The sequence below is a fragment of the Monodon monoceros genome, unplaced genomic scaffold (genome assembly GCF_005190385.1).
Source record: "Monodon monoceros isolate NGI ecotype Baffin Bay Population unplaced genomic scaffold, NGI_Narwhal_1 Super_Scaffold_18, whole genome shotgun sequence".
NCBI lineage: Eukaryota > Metazoa > Chordata > Mammalia > Artiodactyla > Monodontidae > Monodon > Monodon monoceros.
Window position 1 is genome coordinate 146,209,424 of NW_021703774.1, and position 27,508 is coordinate 146,236,931.

General features: G+C 55.5%; 1 protein-coding gene across 3 annotated transcripts in view; it reads left to right on the forward strand.

The window, feature by feature from the left end:
• Positions 1-201: 201 nt before the first annotated feature.
• Positions 202-27,508, forward strand: part of SLC2A1 (solute carrier family 2 member 1) — a 28,629-nt gene continuing 1,322 nt past the window's right edge. Inside the window, exons 1-9 of one of the 3 annotated variants that reach the window (XM_029227984.1) lie at positions 202-429; positions 12,142-12,237; positions 23,426-23,586; positions 23,739-23,979; positions 24,657-24,819; positions 24,906-25,093; positions 25,353-25,457; positions 25,889-25,990; positions 27,198-27,401. In XM_029227984.1, coding sequence (XP_029083817.1) covers positions 412-429; positions 12,142-12,237; positions 23,426-23,586; positions 23,739-23,979; positions 24,657-24,819; positions 24,906-25,093; positions 25,353-25,457; positions 25,889-25,990; positions 27,198-27,401 — 1,278 coding nt within the window. In that variant the 5' untranslated portion in view covers positions 202-411. Of the gene's footprint in view, positions 430-8,913; positions 9,136-12,141; positions 12,238-22,197; positions 23,587-23,738; positions 23,980-24,656; positions 24,820-24,905; positions 25,094-25,352; positions 25,458-25,888; positions 25,991-27,197; positions 27,402-27,508 lie in introns of those variants that run through there. The other 2 variants (XM_029227985.1, XM_029227982.1) reach the window with 2 other exon arrangements.

Genomic DNA, 27,508 nt, shown 5'->3' on the forward strand with positions numbered 1-27,508 from the left:
GAGACGCTCAGCCACAGCGAGGTGCCTGCGGGGCGCCCTCCCGCCCCACTACCCCGGCCCTGGCCCCCTCCCCGCGGAGCCCCGCCCCGGACGTGCCCCAGTCCCCGCCCCCAAGGCTCTGCCCACCCCTCCTCCCCACCCCGCACCCCAGCCGCGCCAGCCAATGGCTGGGGTCCTATAAACGAGAACGTCCCAGCGCTCAGAGGTAACCCCAGCGAGCGTTCAGATCGTGGGCCGCAGGTCCCAGGAGCTAGCTCGCTAGGGAGCGGGAGGCCAAGCGACCAGAGTCGGAGTCAGAGTCGTAGTCGGAGTCTCGGGACCGGAGCCGGAGCCTGATCCGCAGAGTGCAGCCCGCCCGCCCGTCGCCGCCCGCGCACCCGGCGCTGCCAGAGCCTCCGGCGCAGCGCGGCCATGGAGCCCAGCAGCAAGGTGAGTCGCGCGCCCGCGGGCCCTCCCCGCCTGGAACAAAGGCGCGGACCCCCGGTCACCCCTCCGCCGGCCTAGGCCTCCCCGGGCCTCCCCGGCGGCCCGGACGCTCTGTGAGCCCGTGGCCGGCGGCGCGCCTCTCAGAGCCATGCTCGGCGCGGGCCTGGAGCGCAGCGCCCTGCCGCTGCCGGGGACTTGCGGGGATGGGGTCGGGATCTGGCGGGCGCGTGGGCACCGCGTGCGTTGTTGGCGCCCGCAGTGAGCAGCTGGCTTCCTTCCGGGGGCGCCGCGCCGTCCACGCGTCCCGGCAGGGCCGGGGGACCCAGGGCCCGGGCGCGGCACGTCGCTCACGATCTCCTCCTCAGCGGCCCTGCTCCGACTTCTCCCGGGGCGGGGGAGGGGGCCCGAGCGCGGCGCCCATTGGCTGAGCCGGCCGAGCCCCCGGCCGGGCCCCGGCCCGGGCGCTTGGAGGAGGAGGGACCCGCCCCCGCTCGGCCGGCTCGGAACAGATGCTCCCTTTTCCTGGGCGCCACACTGGGCGCGCGGCCTGGTGTTGGGCGTTTTCCGCGGCCTCGCGCAGTCCCCCCGCCTGTCCTCCGGGGTTCCTAGGCGGAGGGCACTCTCTTAAGGCCCGGGCTCCAACCCCAGGGTGCCTGGCTACAGGGTTGAGGCGAAAAGCCTGACTTCCGAGGCCCTTCTTTCCGCGTAGTGCAGGCCCCAGAGCTTTTGCCAAGACCCAGGGAGATGTGCTCTGAGGTGGCACGTTTCCCTGCTCGAGCGGAGCTGGTGAGGGCCGGACGGAGAGAGTACCCCAGGGGCCGCCGCCGCGATACCGGGGGGGCCGAGGGTCGGGAAGGGGCCCCTGGCTGGAGTGGAGTGGGAGTAGCGCGCGCCAGGGAGCTGAGGGACGCGGGACTGAATAGATGAGGACTCTTCCTTCCCCCGGGAGCAAGCAACTGCCTAGATACGATCTCTTTTTTTCATCTGTAAACGGGCTTGTCCTACAGGGGATCTCTGTGACTTTCCCAGAACGGTTCCTTTCCAACAAATATTTATTGGGCCCCACCTTGTGTGTTGTAGGGCATTGTTTCTTTCCTCCGTCCCTTCCTCCCCTTTCTATAGAATATTTTCAAGTGACTTTTTTCTTTGAAATTCGGCAGGGAAGGCACGAGGATGTCCGTTTTTCCACCTGGCATGGGGGGTTAGCACTGAACTCTGCGCTGCCCTTTCTATGGGCTGTGGAGGTGTCCGGTGGAACTGAACAAGGTCTTGGCTGGGCGGAGAGGTGCGTGACAGTGACGCCAGGCTGTACCCTCAGCGGGAAAAGGTTCCTTTATGCCTGATGAATCAAAACAACTTGCTTCACCACCCCGCCCTGGCCTGAAGAGAGACCCTGAGCCCAGAACACATTTCCTGACAGTCATAGGTGAGCCATTATGCTGGGATACAACAAAATGAAAATAAAATGAGAAGCTATTTTAGCTAGTGGTAAGAACGTTGCCACTGCAAAGCTTAAGTATTTGCTGTGTTACCTCAGGGCTCTGGCAGGTCGCTTAACTTCTCTGGGCCTCAGTTTCACTGTCTGTAAGAGAGGGAAAACTTTTTTCACTCCTGCAAGGGTAAGAAATGTCTGTTCAGCATGTGATGCAGGACCTGGGTGTTCATCTGTTGAGTGGAGAAGTGAATATTTTGAGAGGAGACAGAAGAGTGGAGGAGAAAGTCAACAGTCACTTGTAGTTCACTAGGCTCTGGGCTCAAATGCTTTTCAGTGTCACTGACCCTCCATATATAGCTCTGCTGGTTCAGGGGCCTAGAGCTCGGAGAAGGGAAGTAACTTACCTGAAGTCACACAGCTAGTAAGTGGCTGAATTGGATTTGAACCCAGGCCAATCAGAAAGGGCTTTCAGTCTACACTATCCCTTTTCACCATAGACTTTCTTGAATTTTGAGCTGAGGGGAGAGAGTTTGCCTAACTTCAGGGGTGCCCATGTGCCAGCCAGTTCTGTAGCAGGTAGGTGTTTTTCATGCAGTACCCTCCAAACTTTTGATTGCCGGCTCCATCAATAAATAATTTTGGGGGCTTCCCTGGTGGCGCAGTGGTTGAGAGTCCGCCTGCCGATGCAGGGGACACAGGTTCGTGCCCCGGTCTGGGAGGATCCCACGTGCCGCGGAACGGCTGGGCCCGTGGGCCATGGCCGCTGAGCCTGCGCGTCCGGGGCCTGTGCTCCGCGGCGGGAGAGGCCACAACAGTGAGAGGCCCGTGTACCGCCAAAAAATAAATAAATAAATAAATAAATAATTTTGGAGCACCTCCTTCCCAGTGGTTTATCTGTATTTATAAATGCATGTATGTGCACTGTTATAATAATAGATTATATGCCTACATAAAGTAGAAATTTCAAAAGACAAATACAGATAACAGTTATAGTAAAAAAAATTTATTTTTTATTTTATTTTTTTGCTAAACTTTCTATGGATCATCCTGTATACATTCTAGAAAAAAGCCCTTCCCTTTGGAGCTGCTGATTCGATCAGCAAGCCCAGCCCTTTTGTGCAAAAGGTTAAACTGAGGCCTGGAGAAGTTATATCACTTGCCCAAGGTCTTAAAACCAGGCGTGTCTAGTTCTGAAGTTCCTTCGGCTATGTTTCTCCTCATCTCCTCAGTTGACTCAGCTGACTTTCCTGCTTTCTGTCGTGCTCCTCTGTGGCTCAGTGTGCTGAGTTTAACTGAGTAGGAAGTAGGGAGGAGACAGGTTGAAGACCCTCCTGTCCCAGCAGCACTTTGCTCATGCTCCGTCCTGGGCAACAGATGAGGGTGAGCCCTGCCCCCAGATGTCTCACCCAGCCCTTTGTGAAGAACTCCCAACTAGTCCCTCCTAGCACCCCAGTCATGCCCCAGGACTCTGCCACTCCGCCCTCCAGACAAAGGAGAAATGAGAAATCCATGGGGTTCCTCAGCCCCTCAGTGGTACGGAAGAGCATAGGCTTTTGAAGTCCTGCATTTGTGGTTTTGAATTCCAGCTTAGCTCAGTTGCCACGTCTGCAGAATGATGTCATTTTTGTCATTAGAGTGTCTGTAAGAATTCAGAAATAAATGTGTCTGTCTGTCCCCATGGATGCTCCATAAATATCCCTTGCTTCTCTGGATTCCCATGATGCACTGCACCTACCTGGGCCCCAGGTGACCTGCTACCTGGGTTGCAGCCTCTGTCCAGAAGTCTGGCATTTGGGCAACATGAGCTTTTGGGGAGTCCCAGGATGCCCGGGCTGTATCGCTTGGTTGGGTAAATCATTAAAGTTTCTGCTGGCTAGTTCTCCAGTAGGGGTTTTGTCAAGAAGCTGGTTTGCAGAGTAGCCCATGGGTGAGAGTGCCAGGCCCAGAGAGGGGTCAACTGATGTGGCTGCCCTGCCCCCCCCCCCCCCCCCCCGTGAGGGTGATAACAAGTCATGATGACATCACAATCCAATGGAAAATGACTTTTCCAAGGTCACATACTAGCCTCCCACCACAAAACACCTGCTAGCCTTTCTAGGATGGCATAAGAGGATAAAAGAAAGTCCCCAGCAGGAAGGGACCTTCCAGTGCATGTCCCAACCCTGTTTGACAAATAGGGAACTGAGGCCAGAGAAGGAAAGAGGCTTAGCCAAGATAAGGCTGTCACAAAAAATTTGAGATGTTCTTCAGTTTTGTTTTTAAAAAACATGTTTTTTTCTGCACACCCCTGTCCTATGTGCCACCTTCCACTCACCCCAAATGAGCAGGAGTTCCCAGACTCCTGGACTTTCCAGCCTCTTTCTGGGTGCAGTCTAATAGTTGGATTAGATATAATTTGACAACTGAAAGCCTTCTGTGAATGGAAACAAAACACATCCTCATAAAACTATGACCTGGGGGAAGTGGCCTTCCTCAGAGCCTCGGTTTTCTTCCCTGTAAAATGGAGGCTCACTCCGCATGGTAGTTGTGGCGAGACTGCCCAGTGCCCTCAAGCAGGGTGGCGGCTATTTTCAGTGGAAGGACCCTCTGCACGTCCAGTTTGGGTGTACGGACATCGTCAACATGTCCATGATGATCCCTGTCCCATGCTGGGCCATTCCGGGACCAACCCTACCTGGCCTGGAGCTGGCTCAACCCCCAATCCCCCTGTAATCAGCTTGTGACTTCAAAGAGCTCAGCTTTACCCAGTGCCTCCTGGTCACAGGATGTCAGGGCCTGGAGCTCTGCTCCAGCTCCAAGGGTACAGGCATCCAGTTCTCTCCCCCTCCCACCCTAGCTGGCAGAGCTGGGGAGGCCTGGGACAAAGGGGAAGCGTGCAGTGTTGGCTTGGGACCTGCAACCTCCCCCCTCCCCCACCTCACTCCTGGGCAGAGCCGCTCAATTTGGTAACCTGCGTCCCAGAATGGTAGAGGTTGAGAAGGCTCCTGGTTGGACCTATGGGCTCAGAGAGGCTGTGTCTAGGCCTGGTCACCAAAACAAACCTCCAGTTGTTACCGGCCTCCTCCGTGGGAGGCATGGAGTAGAGCCTAAGGCTCTGCCATCCAGCCTTCAGGCCAGGGAGGGAGTAGCTCAATAGCTAATGCATAAACATTGGGGTTTTGCAGTAATGGAGCAGGGCTCCCAGACCTTGAACTCGTGCAGAATGAGGGCAGTGTTCACCCTGTCCAAGACTTCAGCACCACCACCTTGCTGGCTTTTCCTCCCCAGGGCCTTGGTACCCTGGAAGGGGAGAGAGCTGTCGCTAGACCCCAGCTTAACGAGCCTTTGGCTACTGAGGCCTCTGCTGGACAGGACATCTGCCCAGAGCGCCTAGCCCAGAGTTCACCCCCACTATTTTGGCACTGGGGAATGAGGAGGAAAGGGCTCCACCAGAAACAGCTCTACCATTTGACCTCAGACCAGCCACAGCTCCTGTTGGAGCTAATTTCCTCAACTGTAACAGGGATAATACTTACCTCTCTAGGTCAGGTTGCAGGGGGGTTTTTTAATTACAGAAGTACTGTAATGGAGCCAACTATAGAGAAGCATGCAAAGGAAGAGAGTAAACATCTTCTCCCAGCTGTAACGGTTTGGTGTTTACCCTCACAGACCTCTTTTTGTGCATGTGTATATGTGTGCCTATAAATGGAATTTAGTGTAATTGGATCACACTTTCTACATAGTTCTGTGCAGCCCAGTGCAGCCCATCCTGTTCACCTACCAATACTTGCAGTGTTTCTCTCTGCACATATAAGGAAGTGCCATTATACAAGTTCATTATCTCCTCCTTCCTTACACAAAATGTACATTCTATACGTTGTTTAGTACTTCGCTTTTTTACCTGGCACTCTTTTCGTATCAAGAACATACAGATGTGTTGCATTCTTTCCGATAGCTGCATAATATTCCATCACAAAATGTCCCACCGTGATTAAGAATTAAGTGATTGTCCTCGTCACTTTCTCTCTTCATACCACTCACCACCTGATGTATTTTAGGTATTTTTTTTCTACCCTTCCACCCTACCCGCCGCTGCCAGCCCCCAACTAAAATATCAAGTTCCATGAAGCAGGGATTCGGTTGAGTTTATTGCTGAATCCCCATTGACTAGAATAGTGTCGGGAACATGCACTCGGGTATTGTCTTTCCTTAGTAATATAATTTCTTATTCTTAGGAAACCTCTCTTATGGAGAACGGGAGGTCTTAGGGGAAGAGGATTTTTCAAGGTCACACAAGTGGGGTACTTAAACTTGTCTGCTGAGAGTGTTGGGGACCTTTACATATTCCCATGGTCTTATCAAATTAATCTTATCATAGTCAAATTGGTGCCCACCTCTCCACTGAATGGGTACCTCTCTGGGGTGTCAGCTTCTCCAGATGCCCGGGTACTGACTCTCAGGGAGTCATTTGTTTGCATTTAACACCTTTTTGGAAGACGATTTGGTTTTGCCTGGAAGGCTTTGAAAAGTCCTGTGCAGCTCGTGTGTTGGGTTTGCACTTGTTAATTCAGAGCACCCGGAGCTTAAAGCAGAGATGGGCAAATTTTTTCTGTAATTGGCTAAATTGTAAGTAAATATCGTCGGCTCTGTGGGCCATATGGTCTGCTGTTGTAGCACAAAGGCAGCCATAAACAATATAGACTTCTGGTCCCCAAAGGAATGGGGGACAGTTTGGCTGTGTTCCAATCAAATGTTATTAATGGAAACTGAAATTTGAATTTTTTTTTTTTTTTTTTTTTTTTGCCGAGCCACACGGCTTGTGGGGTCTTAGTTCCCCAACCAGGGATTGAACCTCAGGCCCACGGCAGTGAAAGCACTGAGCCCTAACCACTGGACTGCCAGGGAACTCCCCTGAAATTTAAATTTAATACAATTTTCATGTATCACAATATATTAGCCTTCTTTTTTTTTTTTTTTTTCCCAGCCACTTAAAAATGTAAAACCCATTCTTAGCTGGCAGGCTGGATTTGGCCACGGACCATAGTTGACCAACCTGGGCTTAGAGCAAAATCTACCCAAGCGACCGAGAGGTTTCTGAGCTTGGGCCTGGGCTGTCCTGGCTCAAACTGGGCAAGGCCCAGCGAGTTGCTGGAATGGAATTTGACCTACATAGGAAGGAAGGAGCAGATAGAAACCTTGCTTCCTTTGGGGACCAGTACCCAGAAGCAGGGGAGGACGTGAGCAGGAAGGGTTTGGCAGCAGAGACCCCTCAGTTTGAAGCTTCCAGCAGCCGAAGGCCTCCTGATCATCCGCCTTTTCCTCTCTGAGTTTCCCATTTTCTCATCCGTGAAGTGGGAGCCATCTCTCCCCCAGAGCCTGGTGATGGTGGTTAAATCAGGATGTGGATGCAGCCCCTGGCACGTTGCCTAGGGCCTGCCCGGTGCTGCTGGTGCTGATAAAAGCGGCAGCTCCCTCTCCTCTCTGCTTTTAAAGACTGATGAGCACCTTCTGCCTCCAGGGCCACTGCGGGGTGCAGGGGAGGCTCAGCCATGCAGAAGTCCTGACATCACTGGAGGACTTGAAGAAGATGGCTGAGAGGAGTAAATGCCTGAGGTCACCTGAAGGTCAGGCTTCACATGGTTATTACTCTTCTTCTTGAAAAGACCTGACAGGCTGGACGAGTTCAGAGGGTAAAATGCCTTGTCCAGGAATCCAAAGAACTCAAGTCCCAGAATTAGCTTTTGTTTGCCGAGTATCCTGGGCCCCTACCCTCTGACCTTAGGCTCCCCATCAATCGCATGAGGGTATTACAGCAATTCTGCAGTTTCTTGCGCTTCTTTTTTCATCTCCCAGAATTTTGTTCAAATGAAATCCTAGAAAATTAAAGTAATAAATAGATAAATAAAAAGGGAGCTGTCACGGATCCCATAAACCACTGCTCCACCCTGCTTAGAACTGGGGACCACGCAGTTACAAGGTCCTTGTCCCATGCTCCAGTGCACCCAGGGCTACTCAGGAGCTGTGGGAGGAGGAAAGGATGTGAGTGACATCTGGCTCATCCCCACTCCAGGACCCTCCTCCTGGACCCTCCTCCCACTGGGAGTAACCTACCTCTGAATGGTGTGGCCACATGCCCTCCCTCCGCCAGTACTGACTGGGAGAGCCCGGAGCTGGAGTACATGCCAGGGAAAGGCCCGGCCCACGGACGCAAGTCGAAAGGCCACGCACAGTGCTTGGCAAGTTACATGACCTGGCTAGGCCACCCGGCATCCCCGTGTGTGGGAGGAGAGGTTCTGAAGCCAACATTTCATCAGTGGCTTCCTGGGAGAAGGAGAGCTCTAAGTGGGCCTCAGGACCCCCAGAATTGGGATGGGGTGGTGAGGGGTGAGGGCTTGAGAGCCTCCTCGTGCAGGACCCCGAGCCCAAGCGCTTGCTGAACTGAGAGTCCTGAGGCACCCCTAGGAGAATCAGGATTTGAACTCGGGTCAGAGGTCTTTCCTCCACAGCCCTGTGGGTTGGGGTGGGGGCCTGGAGAGTTACTTTTAGGCTGTTTCCAGCTCTCAGAGCTGATGTTCCAGTACCCATCAGGGCTTTGCTACATGTCCGAGTTCAAATCTGTTAGGATGAACACTGTTCTCAGAGAACAGATACATGCAGAGCCAGTTTTGCCCAAAAAGTTAATTTCAGAAGTGACAGGTTTGCTTTGTATAAATATTCAGTGCTGCGCCCTACTCTGGGCACCCTAGGTACCATTCTTAAGGAGTTCCCAGTGCGGTGGGTGGACAGCAGATGGGTATTCCCAACTGCTTGGAGCAGAAGCTGGAGACTGTAGAGCACACAGCAAGGGCAAAGGCCTGGAACAGCACGGGATGTTCTAGGAGGTAGCCCCATCCCCAGGGGTGGTGATGGGCGGCCGTGGTCCCAGATTCTGGACTCTCCCTTGCTCCTCCACCCCTATAAAAGGCTTCCACAAGAAAGCCGTGAGCTGTGGGGCTTGTACCCCTTCTTTAAGGCATCACCAACGAGTCCATCAGCTTGGCACGTAAATATATACATGTTGAATGAATGGACTTCATTACCGCCTTTCAGTTCCAGCCACGGGACTGGTGGAGGCAGATGGTGCCACGGGGACTTCCCATCCCTCCTTGATTCAGCGAACACCTGTCGAGTGAACCCTGCCGGCTCCATGATGCAGAGCTTGACAGCAAGCCTTAAGGGAAGGCACTCTTATCCCCATTTCTTATGTGAAGAAACTGAGACCCAGAGTCAGGGCTACCACATATCTCAACTCCAAGGTGAGGGAAGCAGCTCGATGCCTTTCAGCCTGGGTCTCCTGATTCCAAGTCCTGTCGTGAGCACGCCGGGTGCGGTGGGGGCAAGAGGTGGTGGGTGCCGCTTGCCTACCCAGGAGCGGGGGCCGTGCTCCTCCCCTGGATCTAGCATCCAGCCACACTGAGCACCCCGTTAGATCCGGCCTTGCAGGGCCCCCCTTCTTCCCCCTGCACGTACTGTTCTGTCTACCTGGAATGCAGTCTTGCCACCGCTTCTCCACTTGGCAGACTCCCTGCATGTCCTTCACGGCCCAACTCCAGTGTCACCTCCCAGGAACCCACCTTTGATTGACTGTCCCAGGCAAAATTACAAGTCTGTCCCTGCAGGGCTCCCGCAGTGCCCCAGATGAAGCTCAGACCACACTAGCCTCCCCTTCCCAATGGACCTGATGCCTCTTCCTTGATGTCAGGACCAGGGCCCGGGGCACGAGTCACTGAGCCTTTTAGTAGTTCTTGATGCAGCAGCCTGCCTGGGTGGATGTGGATATAACCCAGCCGGTGGGTAGGCAGGTTTTCTAAAGCAGAGTTTGACCTTGACCTGCCAAGTGGCAAAGTCCAGCAGAGGGCTTTGTCCTTGGCTCCCAGCAGCCCCTGCTCTCAGAGGCACAGCTGCTCAGCAGGGCCCCAAGACTGATTTCAGAGGCCCAGAGACCCCTGGCACACCAGAGCCAGACTGGAGACAGGGCTGTAGTAATAGTACTGCCCCCCAGCAGAGCCCCTTCTGCGAGGGCATTCATGCAAGGGCACGATTTTTACCAGATCCGCATATCATCTGTATCATTTTTCACTTCTATTTTTATTTAAATTGCTGTGTTCTAAATAATATGAAACCACAGGGCTTGTAAAAAATATTTTGAATAGGTGATACATTCATGTGGTTCAAAATTCAAAAACGTACAAAGGGATATAAAATGAAAATTCTCCCTTCTACCCTGCCTCTGCCACCCAGATCCCCAAGGTACCCTGTTACCTTTCTTGTGCATTCTTTTAAGGAAGTAGGTGTGTATATTCTCCCCCATCCTAGCCTTTTTTTTTTTTTCCTCCCACACAAAAGGTAGCATACAACACGCTGTTCTGAAGCTTTGCTTTTTACTTACTATAACTTGGGGAGTATGCCAAATCAGTAGCTAGAGAGCTTTCTTTGTTAAGTACTCCATTATATAGCTATGCCACATTTTTTCAAATCATAGGTTTGCATTGCTAGTTTTATATTTATTCGAGTGTGTACTAGAATAATATATACCTTGTATACCATTAGTATCAGATGATGGCCAACCTCAAGGCCAACCCTGAGCCGTGACACCTGTGACTCACCAGGCAGAAAGCCCCCACATGGGGGTTCAACAGCCGCTGTCGTGCCGTCCTTGTGACCTCCTCTTACTTAATCCCAGTGGTCACCCGAGGAGTTGGGCTTGGCCGGGGCCCACCAGAGGAGGCCTGTCAGGTGCTCACCACCCACTCGGAACCAACAGCCTTGGGTCTGAAGGCTCCCTAAGGAGTTGGGAGGGAGGCTCTGAGGGGTGCTGGGCAGGGTGGGCCGTGACAGACAGGATTTACAGGGAGTGCAGCCCGCTGTGAGGAAAGCCCCAGCGTCTAGGATGAATGTCCAGAGTTTGGCCAGGAAGGAGCCCGTGGGAAGGAAGGATCCAGCTCTCCCTTGACAAGGAATGGTCTCTGAACTGCTGGCTGAAACCTTCCTCTTAGCCTCTGACGTGAGAACCTTAGCTTTCGCAATCGATGGCCTGCCGGCTTCTAGAGAATGAAAAGACCACACTAGGAATGTGTCTGATTAACAGCTAAGCCCAGCGCTATCTGTGAGGATCTCGAAGTCAGGGCTGCTTCTGGGTTCTGGGGGGAGGGGGGGAGACCAAGGCCATCGCCAAGCTGAGGCTCTCCCCTCCACAGGTAGGTGCGGCTCAGGATCTGTGCCTCCACCCCTCCCCTCCAGTGCCCAGCCCCGTGTGGTGCACCTGGTGAATGCCCGCCCATCATTTCTTTGGCATCCCTCCCCCCCGGGCCCCGTTCTTTCGGTCAGTTAAGGGCCTGCCTTAACTGTCATACATCTTGGCTTCTTCATTTTAAAAGAAAACAAAAGTCCTCTCCCTAGCAAGGCACCTTGCTCTCCCCGGGCCCTCCTGCCTGCTGGCCTCCTCCCTGCCTGCTGCCTCCGGCCCTTGGCTTCCAGGTGACAGAATCCCACTGCCCTTTTTCTCCCCCAGCCCTCTGCCCATTGGAAACACCTCGACCCAGCACTCTTACTCACCTTGTGTCGTGTACTTTTCCAAAGCACATTCCTGGCTGGTATGTCATCTGTGTCCTAGCAACCCTGGGAAGCTCGTGGTCTGGGGATGGTTGCCCCGAGCTTCAGCCTGGCTCTCTGCAGACCCCTGAGTAAGCTGGAACTTGTCTCTGCCTCAGTATCTACCCTGTGAATGGAGGCGAGGGTTTGCAGACAAGCAAACAGACGGGCCGGGAGGAGTGGGGAAGGGGACTCACCTGCTGGAATTCACAGAGCAAGGAGGCAGGTGGGCTGGAATTAGAAGCCAGCATCTTGGGCTCCAAATCCAGGGCACTTTGCCCATCCATGCCGCTCCTCCCACGTAATTGGGCCCCCCTTGCCTTGGTTCCTGGGCCTCCCAGCCAGAGAGTCTGGAGCCACCTCAAGCCCAGGCATGGCTTCAACAGGGGAATGAGACCCCGGAGAATGCCAAGCCCTGGCTACAGAGAGGGGGAAGACCCTAATTACCCTCTCTCCCCAGGAATGAGTCTGGCCAGCCCGGTGTCTAGAAGTTGGCAGGGCTGGTTTGGGCACCTGAGGTCAGGAAGTGGCCAGGTTTCTTCAGAGAAGGGCTGGTGTGGTGCCAGGAGTCAGGCAAGCTATCTGAACAAGGGAACCTGCCAGCCCAGGCCCTGCCCTCTAGTAACCTGGGCCTGACGTGCCTCTAACAGTGTGGGGTTTTCTCTCTGCAGAAGCTGACGGGCCGCCTCATGCTGGCTGTGGGAGGGGCAGTGCTCGGCTCCCTGCAGTTTGGCTACAACACTGGAGTCATCAATGCCCCCCAGAAGGTGAGTGCTGTGCTGTCCTAGGCTTCTCGAGACCAGAGGGCTCTGCTGTGCACCCCTGCCCCCATCACACACACACACACACACACACACACACACACACACACACACACACGCTCACCCTGCCTCTTGGACATTGGAGTCATTTACATCAACTCACCATCTGCCTTACCAGCCAATATTCTGGCCCTGAATGGGTTAGAGACTCTTAGCTTTGGCCTTGGAACCTTGGGGCCCACAGAACCACGGGGTCTTTATAGGTCATCTTTTTTTTTTTTTTTTTTTTTTTTGTGGTACGCGGGCCTCTCACTGTTGTGGCCTCTCCCATTGCGGAGCACAGGCTCTGGACGCACAGGCTCAGCGGCCATGGCTCACGGGCCCAGCCGCTCCACGGCATGTGGAATCTTCCCGGACTGGGGCACGAACCCATGTCCCCTGCATTGGAAGGCGGACTGTCAACCACTGCGCCACTAGGGAAGCCCTTTATAGGTCATCTTGACCAACCTCCCACCCGACACAGAAATTTGTAAAAATTGAAGCCATGTTCGGTGTAGTGATGCTGCATTCGTGCGGCCCTCTGGGGCTACAGAGGGCTTCCGTGGTGCTTTTCTCACCTGTTCACACCGAGCCCTAAGGCAGGCAGGCAGCCGTGCCCACTCCTACCCTGCAGGTGTGGGGAATGGCCAGAACCTGCCCAGCATGACCAGCTAGTCAGGGATGGAGCTGGTATACGACACCAGTCTGCCTTGGCGCCCTCCCTGCCAGGTGGTCCCCAAGCCCGTGCTCTCACCCATCCACATGCAGCACACTCCCTTGTAAGGGAGCCCATTCTAGGCTGAAACTGCCTATCTCCCTGGAGGCCCTGGGCCAGGCAAAGCAAAAATGGCGTCTTGCCCTAGGGAACTGGAGGGGTGCAAGTGTGCACTTATTCCCTTCTCCCCACAGCACAGCCCAGATCTGTCCTTATGTGCTCACCAGTGTCGGGACTGGGGGGTGCCCCGGTGAGGGCCTCCAGCGTAGCCAACCCACTGCTCTGGGGAGGAGAGCGGAGGATGGGGGCAGGAAAGGAGACTGTAACGAGTCCCTCCTCTGCGCCAGGCCTGTTGTGTACATTCATAAGGTCGGGCGGTGATTTCCATTTTATACACCCGAAAACCGAGGCCCAGGGCAGGTGAAAGGACCAATGGGCTCAAGGCCACATAGCTAGGGGATGGTGGAGTCAGAAGCCAAACTCTGTTGTTTACACAACCTCAGGCTGTCTTCCGGACCAGCCACCTGGTCAGTTTAAAAGTCTCTACCTTCCCGGGCAGGACAAGATGAGAGTGGATTGTCCTGTCAAGGCCACATTCATGGTCCAGACAGGTGAGGCCAGGAAGTGAGTGTGGCTGCTTCCCGAGGATTGGGGCCTGTGTGGGGGAGCTGGGCCTCCTCCAAATAGGCGGAGGGTGGCCGTGGGGGCCATGCCCGATGCTGGGGAGCAGGTCACCAGAGCGGCCAGGCCTGCTGAGTCATGCTCAGCTGTAGCGGACGTGATGGGGCTTTTCCAAGCTTGTGGGAAGTGGCGACCGTGGGCCCATGCTTGAAACAGTTCCAAGCCCTGCTTTTGCTAAGTGCTCTGAGCAGATCTTGCCAAGGTGTGTGCCTCGGAGCTGGCTCCCTTTGGGAATCCTTACAGATGCAAAGTGTGTACAGTCTTAGAGACAGGTTGAGTTCTCCACTTGATTGCACATCAGTAAGTGTCCCCTGACACTTACAGAATCTGACCTCATTGGTCTGGGATGCTGTCTGGGCATCAGATTTTTAAAGCTCCCCAATTGATTCTAATGTGCAGTCAAAAGATGAGAAGCACTGGATTAAGTGATCACAGTCAGGGGTGATCACGTGACTGTGATCACATAGTGAGTTACGCACGGTGACAGAACTAGGACTCTAAGAACAGGATAGAGGTGTTTTCCGGAAACAGAACAGGGTTGTGGTAAGCAGGGGCCCACGGGTGGGGATAAAATGCCCAGAGGAAAGAAAGTCTGTGTGTCACTAGGGTAAATGGGAGGAGGGAGAAGGATGGGAGGGCGACGAGGTAAGCCAGAAGCTGCCCACAAGGGGCTCTTGTGGTCGGTAGTTTCATCTGTAGACTCTTCAGCCACTGGCAGGGCATGGCACAGCAAGAATGGGCAGGTGGGCACCAATGCGTAGGCCGAGCTGGGGAGTGTGGACTTCAGAACTCCACTAAAGAGGGTAGATAGGATCAGATTTGCATTTTAGGGCAATGATTCAGGCGTCTGGTGCAGTGGGATGGGTCTCAGAATGTGAAACTAGAGACAGGGAAATAGTGAGAAGGCTGCTGTTGTAATAGGGGTAGAAAAACCAACACTAAGTAGGAAGAATGCGCAGGAGCTGATCATCAGTTCAGCCTGAGGATGAGAGAGTGGGGTTTAAAACTGGCTTCTAGATTTCTGGTTTGGGCGATGCGGGTCTGGAGGCAGAGCAGGGAGGTGCTGTGGGATACGCAGGAACTGAGGTTTGGTGACACAGCGGGACAAGCACTTGGACACGGGGGTCTGTTTCTTTGGAGGGTAGTCAGTGGGAGAAGACCGATAGGTTGGTCACCGGTATCCATAGTGATAGAAAAGGATCTCCCAGAGGGACTGCAGAGTAAAAGGAGAAGTAAGGGTCAAGCCCTGGAGAGCACACCCACTGACAGAAGATCCTGGGAAGGAGGAGGAGAGCTGGCACCTCTACGCCGGGAGACAAGACCCTTCTGAGCCAGAGGAAGAATGGAAGCGCCTGAGGATGAGCGTCCATGGCCATGTCCTTCGTCCCTAGAGCAGTGCCCGTCCATAGGAACAGGCACTCAGATGTGGACGGAGTGAAGGGATGCTATCCGGTGCTCCGGAGGCTGACCTGGGCAGCTCAGCTCCATTTTGCCAAAGGCAAAAGACCCTCCGGTGACCCTGCCGTGGCAAAGGCTGTCCAAGTGGAATCCTGTGGGTAGAGACCTCCCTGCAGTGGGTTGAACAGGGAGAAGGGAGATGGGGGAGAGCAGAGACAGCCCTTCCAAGGGACTCGGTAGAGAAGGAAGAAAGAAGGGTGGTCGCCAGAGGGGTTGTCTGGCTAAGGTTTTTTTTAATACGAAGACTTCAGTTTTAAACGGCTTGTAAGGAATCAGCAGAGGAGGAGAGGGTGAAGATAAGGAGTGGGGGTGGTCCTTCAGGAGGCCGGTGGTGGTGGAGCAGAGGCAGAGGGGTCGCATTTGGCCGGAAGGGACTAAGACACTTCCAAGGGTGCAGTTGTGGACAAACCCAGAGTGATGTTCTCTAATTCTTGGGACTTCCCATCTAATCAGAAACAGGCGAAAGGTGAGAATTACAGCGGAAGATGGGCGGGGCAGCGGGCAGGGGGTCCGGGCAGCACAGAGGGCCCAGCGGTAAACATTTATAGGAGCATTTGCGGGCACCTGTCCAAAGGTCACTTGGGCAGCCGGCCTCTGAGGACTGAGGTGAGAGACCTGCGTGGCATTTCCGGGGCCGTGTGCTCAGGCACTCCTCCGCCTGTTTACTCTTGTACTTTACAGACACTTCTCATAAGCCTGGTCGTAGTTTTCCCAACCCGGAGCAAACGGGATAAACTTAACAGGTGAAGAGGGGAGAGGACGACACTAGAGGAAGAGATGAAAGCGGGGCTCAGAGCCGACGGCCGTGCCTCGGGAGGCACCATAGCCACTGTCCTGGGAGGGCCCAGTGATTGTGCCAACACCGTCACTCAACGTGGACTATGCCAGGCGCTGCCCTAGATGGGGAAGGGATAGAGCCGAGAACACCGCAGGCTCACCCTGGCCCTCAGAGCTGGGCCCTGTCCCTGCCCTCCAAAGATTCAACCATCCAGAGTGCAGGGGCGGGGTGGGGAGGGGAGACCCCTTGGGAAAAGCCGCAGTATTATTAACGGAGGGCTTCTCGGTGCTATGGGAACGAAGAGAAAGGAATGACTAATGCTGGGGGTAGGGCTGATGGCAGAGACAGAAAGGGCCTCACGAAGTAGTTAGCAGCTGTGCTAGACCTTGAGGGCAAATCGGCCCCAGAGGGAAGGAGGGGCGGGTATCCCAGGCAATAGGAACGGCTTGTGCAGAGATGCGGTGGCGTGAAGTGTTCCACTGATGGGGAATTGCTAACGGCCCGCGCTGACCAGGCCGACCCCCCTTGTCTGTCTAGAGGCACTTCCCTTAGGAAACTGCACTGCGCTGGCCAGGTTGGCCTACTTGCCAATGGAGACTTTGTCCCACTAGAGGGGAGGGTGCCAGTACTGCTGTTAATTACCAGAAGCTTGGTCTCCTCCATAAAACAGGCCCCAAAGGGCTTCCTCTTGGAAGTGGTTAATTAATCATAACATTATCTTAAATGTTTACAAAGCACCTCCTAATAAGTTACCTCCTCACAGCAGTCCCACAAGGTGGGTGGGGCCGGGCTTATCTTCCCCTCATAAAGGAGGCACCAAGGCTGGGAGAGGTCACCTGGAGAGTGAGAGGCTGAGTTACAGATGGACGCCAGGCCTCACGCCTGATGACGACATCCCTGCCAGGCCTCCGGCCTCTGCAGGGTAGGAGGGGAGCCCAGTCACACAGAGAGCAGATAAATGAGCAAGGGCATCCTGACCATCATACTGAGTGGAGAGAACTACCTCTCCCCTCCCCAAATGGCTGAGCTGCCAACAGAGGTGACTAAAGGCCATTGAGAAGCCATGAGTTCCTGGCCAAGGGACAGTGTCAGGCATGTCTGAGGCATCCTCAGAAACCAGACCGCTCGGGCTGGAAGGGGCCTGACAGTCCGCAGGCTCAACGTTCCTGTCTGCCAAAGGAAGAACTTGGTCTAGAGAGCAGGCGAGGTCTGCCCAGGACGACCTGCTTGGTGAGTGAAAGCACTGGAGGCAAGATGGGCTTCCCAGCCCAGGCTCCAGGCAGCCTCTCCTTATCTCTGCCTAGATCCAAATGGCTCTGGGCCCCCTCTCCCCTTCGCCCATCTCCGCTTATACGGACTCTCACGGCTTACAGCTCACTTGTCATGCGCCAGGCATTGTTCCAAATGCATTAGAAACAATAATTCAATTGTTCCATATAATATAACCCCATTAGGGAGACACCATAATCCCTGTTTTATAAAAAACTAGGGCACAGAGATGTTAAGCAATTAAACCAAGGACACACAGCTAGTAAGTGGCAGAGCTGGGATTTAAATCCAGGGAGTCTGGCTCCAGTCTACATCCTTGACCACCACAGAAGAAATGGCAGTTACACTTACAGGCACCGAAACACCCTTTTACATGCCAACAACTGCTACCCTGCTGCTCTCTCCTGCTCTTACTTCAAGCTGAGTCACGCACAGACGTCCCAGTTTCCCACGCACAGTTGCACAGCCTCTTACACCACGACACCCTGCCACAGCTCCATCATCTCTTAAGCCTCTCCGGTTCATGGCCTGTTCATCAATTAGTGATGATGCTTTCTGCCTCCAGCCCTGTGCTGGGACCCAGATGAACCAGACTGTCCCCCTGTTGGAGTTTAGTCTAGAGGGAGCACACAGTGCCTCATAGTTAGCTGTCCAGGGCAGTGATGGAAACAAGGACAGGCTGGTGTAAGCGGACAAGGGGGAGGGAGAGGGTACCTGGCCCATAGAGGAGGGTTTTTTTCAACACCATAGACATTTGTGGCCAGATAGTTCTTTGGCATTACGGAGGCTGTCCCATGCATTGTAGGATGTTTAGCAGCATCCCTGGCCTCTACCCCTGCCAGTGTAACAACCAAAAATGTCTCCAGACATTGCGGGGGGGGGAGCAAATTGCCCCTGTTTGGGAACCACTGCAGTAATGAAGAGGTTATGAAGGCTCTCCAGAGGAGGGATGGCGCGTTCTCTAGAAAGTGACCAACAGCTCACCAGGCAGAAGGCGAAGCAGCAGCAAAGCGAAGGTGCAGAGGTGTGGGGTGCCCGGGCAGCATGGGGGCGTTGCCATGTGGGGTGGGAAGAGACACTTCATCCTGAGGGTGGTGGGGAGACAAGAAAAGCTGTGAGCAGGGGAAATGAAGATCCTTCTGTTTGCAGGGGAGACCCCAGACGCCAGGGACCAGTGAGGAGGTCAGAGCAAAGGCTTGGAGAGAAGCCCTATCAGGGCTCTTCCAGAAAAGCAGCCAAAGCAGCCAGGGTGGTCCGATCATCTGCTCTGGGGTTGGGGCCCAGCTTCTAGCTCCATCTGGCTGACTGGGCCTCTTCACCAGGCCCCAGGGAGAGGCCCTGAGGAACCCAGAAGTTATCTGTCCAGCCCCACCTGTAGCATCTGTCTCCGAACTCCCAGCTGACCCTGGGGCGTGGCTGAGTTGCTATGGAGACATACCGCCTGGGGCGAGGGGCGGGGGCAGCCCCAGCTGTGGGGGAGGGGTAGGTAGGGAACAGGAAATAGGGGTCAAAGCCAGGCTGAGGGGCTGAACTGGACAAGCTGGCCCTTTCTTCCTCGCGACTGGACCTCAAAGCTTGGGCGGCTGTTTAACCCCTTCATGCCCACAGTATATCTAAGAGAGAGAAGAAAGGGTTGAGAGAGAGCTGATTCCCTCTCAGGATGATCTAGAACAGGGGGCCCCAACCCCCGGGCCAGGGACCAGTACGGGGCCTCACAGCAGGAGGTGAGCGGCGGGCGGGCCGGTCAGCTGCTCCCCGCCGCTCGCGTTACTGCCTGAATCACTACTGCCTGAATCACGCCCACCGCCACCCCCGGTCCGTGGAAAAACCCTCTTCCATGAAACCGGCCCCTGGTGCCAAAAAGGTTGGGGCCCGCTGATCTAGGAGACCAGGCCTCTGCAGGGAAGATGTGGAGAGCGGCCAGAAATTCCAAAACATATACCCCTTCTCTTGGCAGTGGTCTGGAATTCTAGAACACGGGTTGGCAGGGGGACCAAATCCAGCTAGCAGCCTGTTTTTGTGTGGCCTATGAGCCAAGAATGGGTTTTACGTGTTTAAAAGGTTGGGGTGGCGGGGAGGGAGGGAAGGGAAGAAAAATAAGCAACAGAGGCCATGTGTCATCAACAGACTCTAATATTTTCTATCTAGCCTTTTACATAAATTGTTTATATCAATCCCTGATCCAAACTTTGACTTGTATGCTCCCTGCTGACAGGGGACTCACTAACTGTAACATGGGTAATCTCATCCTCTGAAGCCTAGAAAGCTCTTCTTTCCCCTGAGCTGAAGTCTGTGCCCTGGGGCTCTGCAGACCTGCTGGGTCCCTCGGCCTGGGCAGCCAGCAAGTTCTGAAGATAGAGCTTTACTCCCCAAGGCAAGCCTCTAGTTCCTTCAGGTTCTTTCTTGTACTATAAATTCCTAGGTTAATGCTTTGTCTTGCAGTAATTAAAAAATGGAAAACTCTGTCCTTAATGTTCCTCTCAAGGAGATGGCTTCTCTCCTTGAGAGAACAGTGACACAAGGAACAGCTTACTCCATGTGCCAGGCAGTGGGCTCCGCCTCACACCCAGAGCCTCACTACAGACGCTTCCCTGACACAGAGAAAGTCAGAACTTCTGCTCTAGACAGAGAGACGCGTGGTCCTTCAGCCACAGTTACCCAGGCAGGGAAGGGAGGGGGATGACAGACATGACACAAGCCTCTCCCCACCCTCACCCCCAGGAGAACTGCTGGGATGAGGAATAGCTCTTTACTGGAAACCATTCAGTCCAAGGGATGGCAGTTGCCCAGGGCCATCCTGCTTCTCCAGGCTGGCCCCTACAGTGTCGCCAAGTGAGCCTCTGCCCTAGGTTCAATGAGGGGATGCTTAGAGAAAGAGCTCTAATAGCCCCTCAGCTTCCAACAGCCTGATGCCATGGCTGACCGGGACCTGCCCTTTCTCCCCAGCACACGTGCACTCACACCGACCCTTGGCAGGGAGAGGGGTTGGGAATGGGCTGGGAAGGGAACAGAGACAAATGGAGGGCTGAGCCTGGTCTGCTTGATGTCCAGGGCTCGACTGCCAAGTCAGGGAATAATGGTGGGAATCGGAATCTGGCTTCGGTGGATGGGAGAAGTCAGGAGCAGAATCCAGGTGAGACCTAGGGCAGGTGCTGCGTGAGTAGAGAGGAGGACCGATAAGGAGGTAGGATTTTATGGACAGGACCTGGTGAGTGACTGCATGTGGAGCAGTGGCAGGATCAAGGGTAGCTCCCAGGCTTGTAACCAGAATGTGAGGAAAAAGCATTCAGAAGAAGCACGTGTGAGGCCTCGCCTCAGACATGAGCCGGGGCTGAGGAGGCCGCCAGGAAGCTCGCTGCCGAGACCGGGCCTGTGGGATCCTGTTAAGGGTGCAGAGCAGTAAGGAGGCTCTTCTTCCATGACGGGCACCCAGCCACCGCTGGATGATGCTCAAGGCAGCGGCTGGGTGGAAGAAGTGACCCCGGAACTTTTCCCCACGCAGGGTTCTCCTGTTCTCCAGGGACCCACCACCTTTCCTGGGCCAAGGGCCAGCTTCACCCCCCACACAGGGCATGGACCCGAGGGGAGAGGACAAACAGCCCATGCACCGCCCGCAGGAAAGGAAAACCACACTTGGCTTCTTCCCACAAATCTCAAGCACCAGATCAAGAGGCAGGAACCCAGTGGGCAACCTCGGCTTGGCCAAGAAGTGCTGCTGGGGGGGGTGAAGAGGATGAGCCTGGGGCCAAGGTGGACGGTGCTGGCTGCTCACCGCGCCTCAACCCCATAAAGTGGTCTAGGCAGCAAGGGGCTCAGGAGCCATAAAGGAGCTATAGCCATGGCCAGGGTCTGGCCCCTCTGACTTGTTACCACATGCAGGAGACTTAACTGGGGAGCCTCTGGTAACACCTCACCTAACACATGGCTCCTCAACATCTCCAGCCAGATCCCAAGGAGAGGGTTAAAGACCTCAGCCTCACACCCTTAAACCCATTTAGGTAGTAAGCACTTACTGCCTAAATACTACACGTATTGGCTCTGCGTACAATTCAGGCAAGTTCCATTAGCCGACTTGAAAAATTTTAAAACGAGATGTGGAGAGCTCTATGAGACAAGCATCTGAAACACAGGGGGCAGGGGGTGAGCCTGAGAACTACAGCATGCAAAAATTAAGTGTCATCTGGGGCAAACAACTCTCCTTGCCCCTGCAGAGAGCCCCAAGGACATCAGTGCCCCGGAGCCCTGCTTGTAGGTCTGGTTGCTCTGGGCGGCAGAGTGTGAGGGACGGGAGGGAGAAAGATTTCCAGCCAGATGATGGGCCCTCCAAGGGGTGAGGGCCATCTATCTGGGCAGTTCCCTTATCCAGGACAGCTTGCTCTCTTCAGAGCCTGATAAGTGGAGCATTACTGTTCCCAACCAGTCCTCCTCTGGGGTTGGTTTTGTCCCTTGAAGAACACAAGCACTTTGTGTTTGTTTTGTTGAAATCTGCCTTCTCTGCCCCTGGCAGAAGCAAGGGCTGCTAGGAGGGAAGCCTAAGGCCCTTTCATTGCTCCTCCATCCACTTGCTAGGCGCCCCTGCACCAGCTCTGGGAGAGGCCCTGGGGTGAATCCACTGGGGTCCCTGCCCTCAGGGAGGACAGACTCTTGGGACCCTCTGAGCTGGGTCTCAAAAGGTTTCAGCCTGGTAAGGCAGGTGGGCCCTCCAGGAGGAGTAACCGTGGAACTGGGGGAAAGGGTGCATAGGGCAAAAGTAGAGATGCTGGGAGGTGGGACTGATACCTGGCAGGAGCCTTGACTTTGAATTATGGGACGCAGGCTCTGTTAGCCTTTGTCAGTGGCCTGCACTGCCCCTGGATCAGTACCAGAACGTGGTGGGGTCCCTCAGCTCAGTGGTGGTACCAAGCACCGTGTGAGCACTGCCAAGGGTGTTTCATTAACTTCCCGCAACACTATGGAAGTGGATATTGCTAATGTCATTCGAGATAAAATCATTTGCCTTCGGTCACACTGGAGATGAGTGGTAGAGCTGGGTCTGAACTTGGTTGCGTCCAGGTTCCTCACCTCTGAGCTGTCCAGCTTCCCTGGGACAGACAAGTAGGTAACTCAGTGGGCACTCCTGGGGCTGTGGGCTTGGCAGTTGCGGCTACCCACAGCCTCCTCTTCTGCTAGGCCCCTGGAGCTTGGGAGGGTTACGGAGGGCCAAGAGCAGTGGAGATCGTACTGTATGAGAGGCTGCATATTGCCCGGTGCACACAAACTTGCAGTGGGGAGGGGTGCCAGATGGGTTGGGCTCGCGTAGAGTTGAGTTTGAGCTGCAAGTGGGGAGGGGAAGAGGGGCATGCACGTTTGTGACTGGCTGAAGTCGGGAATATTCAGATTACGTGAGCGCGAGTTCGTGTGTGTGATGGCGTGTGTACACAGGAGGCTGTTTCTGGGTACGGTGGGCCTGTGGCTGCGCATGTTGCTGGGTGGGTCTGGCTTGTCCCGAGGCACTGGGCATGTATCTGCATCACCTGAGAGGAGGGGTGAGTGTGAGCAAGCAGAACCAGGGCTGCCTGCCTGCCACATTCCTGGGCCTGGGCCAGCCAGGCCCTCCCTTTGGTGGGGGCAGGGCTAGCGGGAGGCCTGTTCTAGGACAGGTGTCTCCAGTTCCTGGAACTGCTTCCTTGTCTGTAGCTTTCCCTGTACCGCCCAACTGGGCACCTGAGAGAGGGGACGAGGCCATGGGTCCTTCAGAGGGGAGCTCCCAGGCCAGCCGGGGGTGGGTCTCACAAGCATTTGTGTGCAAGTTGCTCACACCAGGCCTGAGTGCAAAGTCAGCCTGCCCTTCCCTTCCTCGAAGGGCCTCTGTCCAGCTGTATTTCCTCCCCAGCAAGGGGGATTGGGGAGGGGCATGCGGGAAGAAGCACTCTCTCTCTGAGCCTCTCTCTGCTATGCCTGAACTTCCACCACTCTTCACTTGCCATCATCCCCAGAAAGTCCTGTTGAGCTCCTGAAACTACAGGGCTCTGGAAACCACCCCTGGGGGAGGTATGAGAGCCGGCACCACTCTCCCTCGGTGGTGTGGGTGGCTGAGGCCCACAAAAGGGGTGGCACCTGGCGTAAGAAAGCAGCGAGTTTGGGGCTGGGCCTGGTGCTGGGTCCCTGGGCCCCCTCTAGCCGTGATAAAATGGTCCTCTTTGAGGCGGGGGAGTGCAAGGGAGAAGGATGACTGGGTCCTGGCCTCGCCCACCAGGCTGCTTCTGCTCCTGCAGGTGATTGAGGAGTTCTACAACCAGACATGGATCCACCGCTATGGGGAGCGCATCTTGCCTGCCACACTGACCACGCTCTGGTCCCTCTCTGTGGCCATCTTCTCCGTGGGGGGCATGATTGGCTCCTTCTCTGTGGGCCTTTTCGTTAACCGCTTTGGCCGGTGAGCAGAAGGGGTCCCGGCCCTGCCCAGGGAGTGGGAGGTGGGGGCCTTCCCTGGCTGTCCTAGGGTCTACCTATGGCCCAGCCCCTGGGGCCTCCGGGGGGTCCAGGGACCTGCCTGACCTGTGACCTCCTCCCCGTCCTGCCCCCCAGGCGGAATTCCATGCTGATGATGAACCTGCTGACCTTTGTGTCCGCTGTGCTCATGGGCTTCTCAAAACTGGCCAAGTCCTTTGAGATGCTGATCCTGGGTCGCTTCGTCATTGGTGTATACTGCGGCCTGACCACTGGCTTTGTGCCAATGTACGTGGGGGAGGTGTCCCCCACAGACCTTCGCGGGGCCCTGGGTACCCTGCACCAGCTGGGCATCGTCGTCGGCATCCTCATCGCCCAGGTAAGCCCCCACCCATGGCTCCAGTGCCTCAGGTGTGTGTCCAGATTCAACTCCTCACCTGGCCTTCCACAGCCCTGCAAAGGGCAGCCTCGTAGACACATCCTAGGCGCAGGTCCCAAGAACAACACCGCTCACCCTTCTCCCGGGGCCCCCCGGTGGGAGAGCAAGTCCAGATGCCTTGACCCTCCTCTTCCCAGCCCACTCAGCCTTGCATCCTTTCTTCTCACTGTGGGGATCCAACCACAGGGCAGCCCACTGGTTCCTCAACATGCCGACTCTCTCACACCTCCACACCTTGATGCCTGTATATATATATATATATATATATATATATATATATGCACTACCCTCTCTCGAGGCTCTCCCTGCCCCATCCCTAAATCGTCCTGTGGCAAAGTAGCAGCCCCCATCCCCCTGCCAGATATGTCTGTAGCCCTGCCATCTCATCCCCCAATAATGCCGTGATGTAGGTCCTACTTCCCCCTTGTCACAGATGAGGAAACTGAGGTTCAGAGAAGTTAAGCCTCACGTTAGTGGCAGAACTAGACTGAGGACTAGAGCCCTCTAAAGCAGCAGCTGCCACAAAGCAGGTGAAGAAGGCCCCTGGGTGGATCGGGGCCGCGAGTGGGCCCAGGGCAGGGCGTTCACAGCTGCTGCTCTGGCCCTGCCTCCCCCAGGTGTTTGGCCTGGACTCCATCATGGGCAACCAGGAGCTGTGGCCCCTGCTGCTGAGTGTCATCTTCATCCCAGCCCTGCTGCAGTGCATTCTGCTGCCCTTCTGCCCTGAGAGCCCCCGCTTCCTGCTCATCAACCGCAACGAGGAGAACCGGGCCAAGAGCGGTACGGCGGGCCCTGCCCCTCCCCGCCCCCGGCCCCGGCCTCCTCCCTGCTCTGAGCCTCCCCCGCCTTCCCTCCGGCCCCCCCAGTGCTGAAGAAGCTGCGCGGGACCTCGGATGTGACCCGCGACCTGCAGGAGATGAAGGAGGAGAGCCGGCAGATGATGCGAGAGAAGAAGGTCACCATCCTGGAGCTGTTCCGCTCGACCGCCTACCGTCAGCCCATCCTCATTGCCGTGGTGCTGCAGCTGTCCCAGCAGCTGTCCGGCATCAATGCTGTGAGTGCCCTCACCCACCCTTTCCTGTGGCCCCAACCAAACCCTGCGGTCACGTGTGTGCTGTGGACAGGTCCCACACTTAAAACAACAGACGAGCCCCTGCCAGAGGAGCAGCTGTCCTTTAGAACCAGAACCCATGAGGGCACTGGTGCAGTGTCCCCTTCATTCTTTACTGACCGTGTGTCCTGACCCCACTGGGACAGAGGCCGGGGAAGAGCCACCGCACCTGGCTGAGCTCCGCGAATTCTGTGTCTCGTAGGTTTTCTATTACTCCACAAGCATCTTCGAGAAGGCGGGGGTGCAGCAGCCTGTGTATGCCACCATCGGCTCCGGCATCGTCAACACAGCCTTCACTGTCGTGTCGGTGAGTCTTTTGCACCATTGCCCACAGCCAGTCGGCAGCTGGGGTCCAGCTTGGGGCCTCAGGGCCTCACGACCAAACAGCAGCCTTTACTGTGAGCCAGGCACGCATCACGGGCTCCCTAAGTGCTCTCTCATTTCATCTTGGACAACTTGTCAAGTTCATTACTCTATCAAACAGCTGATGACCCTGATGCTCAGAGAAGTGCAGTGGCTGACCCAAGGCCACAGCCAGAATGCTCAGCTGTCTGGCTCTCGGGGGCCAGCTCTCATTCCCTCAGATCCTATGTAGTCCCCGAGCTGAGCCCCAGGGAGGAGGCGTCCATCTCTGCAGTGCCACGTGGCTTTCCCAGCACCGGGGGCCACCCTCCCGGAGGAAGGGGTATGTTCAGACGGGCACCAGGCAGGCTGCACTGACATCCTCTCTGCCCGCAGCTGTTTGTGGTGGAACGAGCTGGCCGGCGGACCCTGCACCTCATAGGCCTGGCCGGTATGGCAGGCTGTGCGGTGCTCATGACCATCGCGCTGGCGCTGCTGGTGAGTTGCCTTGCTCGGGGGGCGAGGTGGCAGGTGGGGGGAGCTCACGTGGGCATCAGACCCCAAAGTGCCTGTCTCAGCCCCAGGCTGGCGAGCAGCACTGGAGGCCAGGTGTTGGCGGGGGGGGGGGGCTGCCCTCGCCCTGGTTCTGCACCCCTCACAATCCTGGGCGTGGGCCTGACCTTCTGCCTCTTAAGGCTGGCTCCTTCCATCCCACTCCCATCCTGTCTTCAAATGGCTCCTCGCTGCTTGGTGCTTTCTCACCACCGCACCTCCAGCCCCAGACTTCAAGTTCTCTCTCCCCAGGAGCTACTTTGCCTGATACTAAATTTTTCAAAGTCTTCTCTGCATCTTCAATTCATCTTCAGAACAGCCCTAGAAAGTAATGCCCTCCTCACCACAGAGGCGTGGAAACATGCCTCATCTCACTCAGTCCTCACGACGCACAGGTGTAGTTCAGTCAATATTCCCATTTCTCAGGTGAGGAAACCTCCCCCAGTGAGGTTAGTAATGTAGCAGATAAAGGACGAAGCCAGGAATCAACCTCAGGTCTGCTGGCCCCAAGCCCGTGACTGTAATCTCTGTGATAATCCTGTCCCAGGCACTTCACACACAACACTTGATTGTCCAACATCTGGGCAAGGAAAGCACTAGTGCACTCATTTTACAGCCGAACCAAGGCTTAGAGAGTGCGGTGATGGCCGAGAGGCCTGGCAATACCGTAGGCAGTGAGCAGCGGATCTGGGATCTGGAACAAAGCCCATATAACTTTGCCACTGCAGCTTCCTCGAGAATGATTATACGTAAAACCACATGCCTGCCCTGTGCCAGTCCTGAGTAGGGCACCTTACAAGCCTTCTGACACCCACCCCCAGGAATGTTCTCCCACATCCTCCTACTGTAAGCAGACTGCTCCACAGCCAGAGCCAGGGGACCCCAGGGACCTCTTCTTAGGGCCTTCCACATGCAACTACATGACCATTCTGGGAGGGCAGACCATGCAGGACTTAAACTGTTTTGTTCAGATGAGGAATCCGAGACCCGGCACAGGGTACCTAAGTCACACGGCAAATCCAGGATCAACCCTGGCCTCCTGCTTTCCAGCCTAGAGCTCTTAGGCCTGCCCTGGGCTGCCTTTGCAGTTTGTTTCTCCTGAGGATCCAGCACAGCCCAATCTAACTTTCCTCCCGTCTCTCGTCCTCAACAGGAGCAGCTGCCCTGGATGTCCTACCTGAGCATCGTGGCCATCTTTGGCTTCGTGGCCTTCTTCGAAGTGGGCCCCGGCCCCATCCCATGGTTCATTGTGGCTGAACTCTTCAGCCAGGGCCCTCGTCCAGCTGCCATTGCTGTCGCTGGCTTCTCCAACTGGACCTCAAATTTCATTGTGGGCATGTGCTTCCAGTATGTGGAGGTGAGAACTCCCAGAGTGCCCACACTCAGCATTTCTCTCCTGCATGCAGGACCCCATAGTACTGTGCAAAATGCTGTCCCTGCCGTTCTTACGGGAATCATGCTGGG